The sequence below is a fragment of the Barbus barbus genome, assembly GCF_936440315.1.
Source record: "Barbus barbus genome assembly, chromosome: 1".
In the NCBI taxonomy this organism is placed as follows: domain Eukaryota; kingdom Metazoa; phylum Chordata; class Actinopteri; order Cypriniformes; family Cyprinidae; genus Barbus; species Barbus barbus.
This window is the reverse complement of record NC_136729.1, coordinates 2,379,059-2,389,778: the sequence shown is the minus strand read 5'-3', so window position 1 is coordinate 2,389,778 and position 10,720 is coordinate 2,379,059. Positions and strand designations below refer to the sequence as shown.

The window sequence follows — 10,720 nt, the reverse complement described above, 5'->3', positions numbered from 1 at the left end:
TTACTACATTAGTTACTCCCATGGCTGTGTGCAAATGAATAAATAAAATAACAGTTTCAGAACAATTCTAAAATAACTTATCTTCAAGTACAGAAACAGAGCTCTAACAACCTGCATGCACTAAAACAGAAGTAAAATATCTTAGGAAGAAAAAGAGATCCATTCTATTTCTTCATTTATTTCTGTAAAGAGTTTTGTCTCCTCCCTCGTCTCTTCTTGAAGTGTGAAATGACTGTTTAAAGAGGAAGTGTCTGTTTTAGATGACACCGGTCAGCAGGTTTTTTTTATTAATGTGTCACTATGGGGTCCGGTGCACTGCCTCGCATTCTCCGTAAGTATTTTATTATATTCTATATCTGGGGTGCAAAACTCAGTTCCTGAAGGGCCACAGTCCAGCAGTGTTTCCAGCCTTGTTATCTGTAGTTCTCAAATCAGCTCAAATCTGCAGAGCTGCAGGCCTCCAGGAGCTGAGTTTACCTGCCCTCTTCTACACTTTCTTCTGTTTTCTGTTTCTAATATGTTGTATCCAGTTGACGATCAATTTCAACAGATTGTGCTGTGTGTAGGAGGGTTTGTGACTTTAGTCTTACTGCTAATTCTGTTCTCTTTTTCTGGCATGTTTTGCCTTTATTGTGTCAGGACAGATGAGAATTGACAGGAAGTGAAGTGAAGTGTGGGGTGGGGTGGATCAGGAAAGGTCCTCATGTCAGGATTAGCACAATAACGGCGCTGTATGTTGGTGCACTGCAAGGCTATCAGCGTCGACTGCAAATTATATTCTTTATTGTTCAAATTTAATGTGATGACATGTTAAAGTATATGTTAAAGTAAGACAGCTAAGTCACACTTAAAGGGTCAGTTCACCCAAAAATGAAAATTCTGTCATTCTGCCAAACCCGTAAGACCTTTGTTCATCTTCAGAACACAAATTAATATTTTTGATTAAATCCGAGAGCTTTCTGACCCTCAATAGACAGCAAGGGAGCTGAACCGTTCAAGGCCCAGAAACGTAGTAAGGAAGCTATGAGGCTATGGGGATACATTTTTATGCAAAGAAAACAAAAATAACTTTATTTCAGCATTATTTCTCTTCTGTGTGAGTCTTTAATGCACATTCAGAAGAGCACCACAGCACACGTTTGAAGTCAGTTCTGCTCAGGTTTATAGACCAGAGCTGTAGTTCATCACATTAACATAAACATGTTCCACTAATACTTGACTATCAGAAAGACTCTGGACTCCAGTTTGAAAATTATTATACTTACTAATTATTATCATGTTTTATTTTGTGAAATGTTTTTTTTTAATTGAAAATTGTGCTTGTGCTATATTTTGTTAAAATAAAGGCCACTAGTTTTGATATATTGCAAATATGTATATGTTGTATCAGCCTGTTTATGCTGTGAACACTAAGAGCGGTAACCTACAGCAGTTTTCTTTTCTGGTTCACTTTAACTGAACTGAGTTTGGTTCATTTAAAATATACTTCATGTGAAAACACTCTAAGTGTCTAAATTCTTTTTGGGTCCACTGTAAAGTCACAATTAAGTTGATGGTACCAACATCAAACAGTGAGGAAGTGAGGCTGAGTGCATCTCAAACACCTCGTTTGTTTAGGAGTTTTGTAGCTTGTTTTGTTCCTGTGAATAATCAGTGGTGAGAAACGTTAACCACATTACTGCATGTAACGTGTTCGCAAGTGTCTTTGGTTTCAAAGTTTGGTTTTGGAATTTGGTTTCACTTTATTTTGATGGTCCCTTTAACACATTCTGTTGACTGTAAGTAATGTTACACCTATACTGTACTAACACACTAATGAGAGTTAGTATATAAGTAGATAGGGTCAGGGTTAGAATAAGTTGACGTACTTGCAAAGTTACTTATAGTCAGTAGATTATCTGTTGGGAGACTATCACTATAAAGAGTAAGCAGATATTAATCAGACAGCCTACTAACACTCTATCGAGAGTTTATTGACACGCAAGTGCAAAGTTATTTATTGTCCACAGAATGTTGACAAGGGACCATCAAAATAAAGTGTTACTGTGATTTTTTGTGTATTATGATATAATTATGTCATATAACCTATTTGGACAGTAATAGTTTCTCATGGAGACGTAAGCTATTTTCACCATTTAAAAGAGGTAGTCAGTGATTTTATTGCTGTCCGAATCCAGAATGTCATGGTTTTTCTCTCACCACCCACGTAAAAATCCCCTGCTGAATTACTTAGTTTTTTGACAAACAGCAGGGACGTGTTTTTTTAAAGTAAAAAAAAAAAGTCGTGACGTATTGTCAAGTATGGTGACCCATACTCGAAATTGGTGCTCTGCGTTTAACCCATCCAAGTGCACACACACAGCAGTGAGTAGTGAACAAATCCACACACACACACACACACACACCGTGAACACACACCCGGAGCAGTGGGCAGCCATGCTGCAGCGCCCGGGGAGCAATTGGGGGTTCGGTGCCTTGCTCAAGGGCACCTCAGTCGTGGTATTGAGGGTGGAGAGAGCGCTGGACATTCCCTCCCCCCACCTACAATTCCTGCCGGCCGGGGGCTCGAACTCGCAACCTTTCGATTACGAGTCCGACTCTCTAACCATTAGGCCACGACTTCCCCGGGTAGGGGACGTATCAGATATTAAACTGATAAGAACAGATACTACAAGAACAGTGTTGTAATTTAATTGCCGTCTGAATCCACATCTCTGAGTTTACAAGAGGAAATCGATTTAAAATTCAATGTTTAACCTTTTTGACCGTACGGTAATTGTTGTACCTCTCTGTAATTTGCATGCATATTTATTTCTGAAATGCTGTAAAGTATTTGCAAGAACAATATTTTATAACTGCTCCCTCAAAGCGCGGAGTCGGTGCGACCACATCAGTTGCACCGCCCAAAGTACGGTCCTGGCTCCACCAAGAGAAGAAAATCACGTAAACATTCAAATTAGGTCTTTATTATGGCAGCAGCAGGTATGCAATACAGTTTTAAAATGTGTATTATATACAGTTATATATATTGCGTATAATTATATACAACAATAACGTGTCTATTTTACTATTTTTAAAAAGGATATTAATAATCAGCGGGGTTGAGGCATCAAAAGTAACTAAGCTGTTTAATGGATAATAACTGTAGTATTATCACTGAAATCTTATTAGTAATTAGTTATACTACTAGTTACTGCAAAAAGTAATTGTATTACAGTAACTAAGTTGCTAGTAACTAGTTAGTGCCCAACACTGATTAGGACTACTACATTATTATTATTATTATTATTAGGCTACAGGTAGGTGAGTTTTATCAGGGTTGGAGCTAAACTCATTTAATATTTAAACTATAAACAAATATACTGTACAGTATAAGAGTGATTTCAGAAAAAGAAAGAAAAATACCTTTATTGTTTGCCGCCCCGGAAGAAGTTTTTTTTCCTCTCTTCTGATTGGCCGAAATCCTCTGATCTCTGAAGAGTGCTCTCTGTTGCCTCTGATGCACAAATCACTTTTGATCCACTTATCACACAGATATGTGGTGCTGAAGGGAGAGAGCACGAAACTAGTCATTTGCAGGTGAAAAACAGCATTAAGACTCGTAGCAGCAGATTCAAGCCGTTGTCCTTATATACGTGTGTTTGTGCTCGAAAAAGCATCTGAGGAAAATATATAGATATATGTAAGAAAACATTGTACAAGTGTGCAAATCTCACTTCTGACTTCACATTTTTGATGCAGGTGTGTGAATGTGTTTTGCACCATATTCACTGCAGCAATAACAGAAAAACATGTGAGAGTACGAGTTTCTTGATTTGTGATTCGGAGAATAGGATTTGTGTCTCTGCAGTGAAGGATTCGAGAAGGTGTAACTATTGTGTTTGTGGGAGAGAAAAAAATCTACAAGTTTGCAACTTTTGTCTCTGGCTTCAAGTTTACTGATGCACGTGTGGCTATTCTCTACAACTACAAATTCTGCTGTCACAGACACTCAGCTGTTTTGCACTAAATTTACCTTCATAAAAACTAATTTAAAAACAAAACGAGCAATGAAAAGCTAAACAAACAGCACTACAGACACTGGCAGCACATTTGAGTCAAAAGGGGTCATTGCCCCTCGGAAAGATTTTGTGCCCCCTCAGTTTTCTTAACAAACTTATTTAAACCGTTAATGGATAATTAATTGGAGGAGCATGGGCACACTGTCTGCAGAGCACGTGTTGTGTTCGATTTGAGTAGATCAATCAGTGTCTGACTTGAAGCAGCGTTGCCTATCAAAGGCAATTCATGAGCAGACGCAGGTTACAGTCATTGCAGTTTCTCCAGTGAGGCTGGCTGCACAAGCTTTGATGATGACAGCTAATGCACTATTTACCAGACTCACTCATGTATTTCCAGGGATGGTTCTAAGGGGAGGCCAGTGCCCCCCTGTCAAAAAGCTTGGCCCCCCCTAAATTTGGTATCATATCACACCAAGCGATTCTGGGTGCAATGTGCAGTTTGTCCTGTAAACTATATAAAAAAGCAAAATATCACCAGGCTGCTAAACTCAAATCTGCTTTTGCTGGCTGGCGCAGTATAGAGCTTATAATATGGCAAAACATGGCAGTTTTTATGGCAGTTTTGTAATAGACATGCATTTTCAAACAGTGGATTTTTGGTTCTGTATTCATAGACTGCAAATATCAAGTTTTTAAAAATACAGTTTTCAAGATGAAGAAATTCGGAACATCAAATTCAATATTTAAAATTCAAAGCGCAGAAATTCAGATGGTGCATAAAGTAGGTCAGAGGTCATCCACAGGGAAGAGTAGATGATCTCAGAAAAGTCAGAACGAAGCATTTACTGCGACCGGGAGGGGACATGTTCAGTTCAATTAGGCTAGTTTTGTCGTGGCCATGACATGTTAACTTGTGGGAGCGTGATAATATGCTGTGGCCACGGGATCATTTCGTCCAGGTAATCCTGGAATCGTCGCGCGGCTGCCGATTTCTCTCGTACTGGAAGTGTTTTGTGCGTCTCTGTTACGGGGTTGACGAGACGTGAGACGTGCGGAACCATTCGCAAGGCTTTATTAGTAAACATGGTCAAGACAGGCAGGGTCAAATAACAGCAGACTGGTATGGCAGAGGCAAGACACAGAACAATCCGAAGGGCAGCGTGGGTCGACGATCAGCGTACAGTATCCAGACAGGGCAAGGCAGAGAGAATAATCCAGGAACACGGGCAGGAATCAAGACACAGGAAAACTGACTATGAAAACAGGGAAACGCTTTGTAAGGTAGACTGGCTAACAATACTCGGCGGTGAGCAAGAGCAAGGCCCAGGCTTAAATAGAGTGATGCTGATTGTGAAATGGTGATCAGGTGTGGGCGAAATAGTGAACAGCTGTGCAAGTCGTCAGTGCAATGGATTGTGGGAAATTGAGTCCAGTGTGCTGTGTAGTGTAAAAGTCACTGTGGTGAACGGGTGACCTCTAGTGGTGGTTGACAGGGAGAGCATGGACCAGATTCGTGACAGTCTCGGGGCAGACATTGCCATAGTTGTAAACAACAAGGTCACATTTGATTTTACAAAAAAAAAAAACATAACCAAAATGTTATATATGTGTTATTTGCTATGTATCATTGGGACTAACTATAGCGAAGTTTTCATATCAGACAGTTAACTATGACATTTTACACATAATTGTATTTTTACCTGACAAACCAACTCGTACACGCATGCTCTGGATTTTTTTACATTTTGAATTAAGAGATTATTATATTAATTATTAGAAATTATTACATTACTCAATTATTTGAACCACATAGGCCTAGGCTACCGGACTGTATTGTGCGCGACGTAGACAGCATTCAAATTAAGTTTATCATGAATAAATTACATAAAGTACATAAATTAAAATACGCCTACAATCCATCCCAAGTCCATTAACCGATTCTCATTTTCCAAAATATTTGTATATTATTATTATTATTATTATTATTATTGGTTATATTTTATATTCGTTGTTATGCATTTGATTTACTTTCCCTTCATTTCTCTCTCTTTACTTAACTTTCTGAATAGTAATGTAAATAATAATAATTACTGTAAATGCCGACATGCCAATAAAGCTTTGATTATGCTATATGATCTAGGAATTTTTACTGTAAGTGCAGTTTAAGTGTTGAATTTAACATTTAATTTTATTTCGGCTAATTAATATACTATTATAAATATTGTGTTTCACTGAAGAATGAATAATTTACGTAGTTTAATTTGTAAATGAAAACACAACACGCTCATTGTCACATACGGGTGTAAATACTATCATAAAATCAAAACTTCATTGTCTTATAATCCCAGGTTGCTATAGTCACGCAGGTTTGTTTAAACGACATAAGATCTTCGACAAAATGATCTCGTGGCCATGACATATTATCACGCTCCCGCCAGTCAATAAGGGAAACTAGCTTAAACTAGCCTAATTGAACTGAACACGTCCCCTCCCGGTCGCGGTAAATGCTTTTCGACTTTTCTGAGATCATATACTCTTCCCTGTGGATGACCTCTGATCTACCTTTCTGTGCTTTGAATTTTAAATATTGAATTTGATGCTCCGAATTGCTTCTTCATCTTGAAAACTTGAAGCTGTATTTTTAAAACTGGATATTTGCAGTCTTAGAATTCAGAACCAAAAATCTTTGAAAATACATAAATACAATACAAAAAATAAATTGTGTTAAATTTCAAATGTTCAATATTCAAGTTAAAAATAATTCAAATTCAGAACTATGTTAACTGCCACATAATATTCAGTTTTGTTAAACGACACTAGTCAATAACTCAGATTTACACAATTCAAATTCAAATAGTTTTGTTATATTATAAGCTCCATAGACGCAGAGCCAGAGACACGTAGAGCTGCACATTATAACCAATCACACACGATTCTGATGAACTTATGAATGCAGTGACCAATCAGAGGTGTTCAGATGAGTCATCACTGAAACACGCTGTCACCGCACGCGCTGGCTGAATGAATGGTCTCTGGCAAATTCTCTCATCAGAAACAACATTCATTCACAGTGTAAACAGCTTTATATATTATTATGGCAGTTTTTGAGAGTGCTTGAACTCGCTGGACTGAAGTGAAAAAGTTCTTTGCTCTCTTTCTGTACAATAAAAGTGTTAGGCAAATTAGTAACTTGCAATGCTTTTATTAAATTCACATTAAATACAAAGTCAGTCTTATTAAACTTTATGGCAAGACACCCATATCTGGTTCTTATGTAAAAAGACACTATTAGGCTATTTTGCCCATCACCAGTAGATCAACTAACATAATCTATAAAGGTGCAAAATGCATTTACTTACACATATTTGAGAAGCAAGGTATTTCATTATATAGTTTGGGAATATTCTGAATACAAATGAAAAAATAAAACATAAACGTATATCTGTTATACAGTGGTATAGTTGCTGCTGTGTCACATCACACGCGACCCCCTTCACTCATGCCCCCTCAAAAATAATGCATGATGCCCCTGACACTACAATACAACATTATTTGTCAAATAAATGAAACATTCATTTGAGTTGAAATTGTTATAGCTTATTCTAGAGATTGCAGTGATGCATGACTTGGTGAAAACTTACTAAATGAATAATAATGAAAGTATAGGTTAAGAAATTTTAAAAGTTAAATGAATGAAACTGAATCATATCTGTGTTTCTTCTGTTTTTAGTGCTGATGTCCTTCATCCACGCTGGACTCACCCAAGGTAGTACTGCAGTACATTTGATTTATTAAACAAATGTGAATTGTTTTGTAGTTCTTTGTTTATTTGATTGAGTTCATAACAGTGATTGATACAATGATCAATCAATATTTACTCATATGTGTATTAATACAGAGAGACCAAAGCCTGTATTGAAGGTGACTCCAGATCAGCGTGTGTTCAGAGGAGAGACCGTCTCTCTCACATGTGACATACAGAGAGCAGGAAACACTCAGTGGACATACAGCTGGTTTAAAGATGGATACAATTTCTATCCATATCAAACAGCAGCAGGAGAGTACAATTTCACAGCTTATGAGTCTTATACCGGTGAATACAGCTGTAGAGGAGAGATATCAGACTCACAGAGATCAGACATCAGTGCTGCTGTTACACTGACTGTATCAGGTGAGTGATTATATTCTGTTTAATACTCATTTAAATCATTATTGTGTTGCTCCAGGCTGCGTACGTTCAGCATTGTAGCTCTGCTTCATTTAATTGAACTTAATATATGTAGACAATTATTTGCTAAAATAATTACAGCAGCAACACTGAAATAACAGCGTACAGTTGATCTGTCAGTCAGATACATGTGAAAGTTGTACTTTTTACTATAACCCTGTGCATTTTCTTTTGGAAAAATAGAATAATTTAATTTAAAATAATAAGTTAAAAACCCAATCATCATGCAGTTATATGTTATAAATTGTCAAGTATAAATATATTATGAATAGTGCCATGTAAATTTAAATAATTGAAAACATGCATCTGAGAAAAAGAACAAATCAGGCATTTTTTTATTTGACTCTTTCTTCCTTTCTTTCTTTCTTCATTTAGTTGAGTTAGTTGTTTAAATGCATGATATTCCAGAGTCGCCCATCCATTGAAGCCCTGTAGCTTGCTGTTATTAATGCTGTAATCACGTTCTAGTCACTATTCTGTTCAAATGCAGAAATGCATGAGATGTTTAAAGGATGTAAATCCTTGAATCCAGTGATTTTGATACTGTTTTAAGAAGCTAGTTACACTTACATAGAGTTCAGTTGTTCATGAGAATGAAAACTGAATTTTTTTTTTTAAGTAAAGTCTCTTAAAACTCTCAGCACTCTCATTCATATTTTAGCCCTTGTGCACCCTTATGGACATTTTTGTCCATTTTAGTTTAGGTTTTTTGATAATTTTGCCTGTGTTAATGCTAACTGCATACATTTTGGCTCAGGTGTGTATTTTTATTGGAATTTTAATATCCCACCCTCATTTGCTTTAATAAATCTATTTTACACTAGCTACACAAAATTGTTACACTCAGGACCTTTTGGACAAAAATGTCCCTATTGAAAGCCATTAAAACTGCTATTTTCAATCGCAGTGCCGTTTAAATGTAAAATTATGCAATTTTTATTAATAGGCTTTCATTCTGTTGGCAAGGCAACAAAATGATTATTTTTTATATTTTTTACCAGATGGTGCCATTTTTTCAGGTTGGGTCTATAAAGGGTCTATAAAGCAAATACTCGCTTTATTCCTGTTTTCTGCTTCTGCGTATTATAGAGCCAATTGGATAAATAATGCAGCTATAATTGTGTCGGTGTGTTGGTATAGATGTCAGAGTGTGGTTTGTATGTGTGTCATGAAACAAATTGTGTGTGTATGTGTGTGTTCTTGTAAAAATTGAGAGAGAGAAACTCTACTGCAAATCACAAATCCAAGCACTGTGTGCACCAGCAGAGGTTTACTGGCATCTAATGGGGAAAATTTGGTACTGCGTCCAAACAAAATTTTACTGAAGGCAAATTTTTTGAGATATCATCCTCAAATTTGGAACAAAACTTGTTTAGATTTATGGCTTTGATTTTCTATCAGGTTTAGAGTTCAACATGTTTCATATATAAAATATTAATAAAATAAAATATAAAATACTGTTCATAAATAATTTTCATAAACTTAAACCTGTATAACTTTTGTTTTGGTTTCACTTTTTAAACTTTTTTTATTTCAACCATAATCTGCCATAGGTCTTCTTTAAAATGAGACCACACTTCAGTCTCTGCTCCCAAGCTTCCAATTTTTATGACTGTTTTTTTGACATGGACATTTTGCTTTAACCCATGCACAAGGGTTAAAGTCACAAGAGGCATCTTTACACAGCCGATTTAAGGCTGCTCTAAAGCGGGTCTGTGTCTGCTCAGAATTCAGTGTAAAGATGCAATGCTGCATAAAAGCAAACTTAATACACCGGGTCTGACCCACCTCAGTCCCTTGTATCAAAGGCAATGCAATGCTGTTTTGATTCAGTGTAAATACAACTGAAAGCAGCATCGTTGTCATGACAACCCAAAAAACTGTCTGCTATTGTTATCTTTTGAGCTCCTGTCACCAACACATATTCTTTGTGTATGTAAACACACTTGGCAATGAAGCTCTATCTGATTCTGATTACTGTAAGGCTTTTCTCTGTGATGTCAGAATTTGCTGCTCAAGAAACATTTCTGATTATTATCACAGTTGAAAATTGTGCTTAAAGAAGTGTGGAAACCATTAGGCCTATACAGTGACAGGATTCCTTGATGAATTGAAAGTTCAGAAAAACAGTATTTATTTGAAATAGAAATCTTTTGTAACATCATAAATGTACTTACTATCATTTTGTTAATGAATTTAATGCATCCCTCTCAAACAAAAGCATATTTCTTAAAAAAATAAAAATAAAATCTTAAAATAACAACATAGTAATCCCAAAACTTTTGAATGGTAATGTCATGAGTGAAATGCCAGAATCAAGTTTAGAAATATGCTGTTGTTGTTTTACCTCTCTTACATGATCTTAGAATAGCTTTATGTGTCATATTTTTATACAGCAAATTCAACAAGGATAGTGATTCATACTCAAAAATCAGGAAAACTTATATTAATCACATCCTCCATGTCTACATTTTCCTGGATTTTCAGTGCG

General features: G+C 36.3%; 1 protein-coding gene across 1 annotated transcript; it reads left to right on the top strand.

Moving 5' to 3' along the window:
- Window positions 1–221: 221 nt before the first annotated feature.
- On the top strand, window positions 222–9,657 carry LOC306884687 (uncharacterized protein). The gene is made up of 3 exons (XM_079440791.1): window positions 222–331; window positions 7,732–7,767; window positions 7,900–9,657. The coding sequence occupies exons 1-3, from the start codon at window positions 301–303 to the stop codon at window positions 8,178–8,180; spliced, it is 348 nt and encodes a 115-aa protein (XP_079296917.1). The 5' UTR covers window positions 222–300; the 3' UTR covers window positions 8,181–9,657.
- Window positions 9,658–10,720: the final 1,063 nt, after the last annotated feature.

Bases quoted from the DNA above. Each gene is read 5' to 3' on its own strand.
- LOC306884687 (XM_079440791.1), top strand. From the start codon at position 301: ATGGGGTCCGGTGCACTGCCTCGCATTCTCC. The intron at 332-7,731 runs GTAAGTATTTTA...TTCTGTTTTTAG, and splicing joins TGCACTGCCTCGCATTCTCC to TGCTGATGTCCTTCATCCAC. The intron at 7,768-7,899 runs GTAGTACTGCAG...GTATTAATACAG, and splicing joins CCACGCTGGACTCACCCAAG to AGAGACCAAAGCCTGTATTG.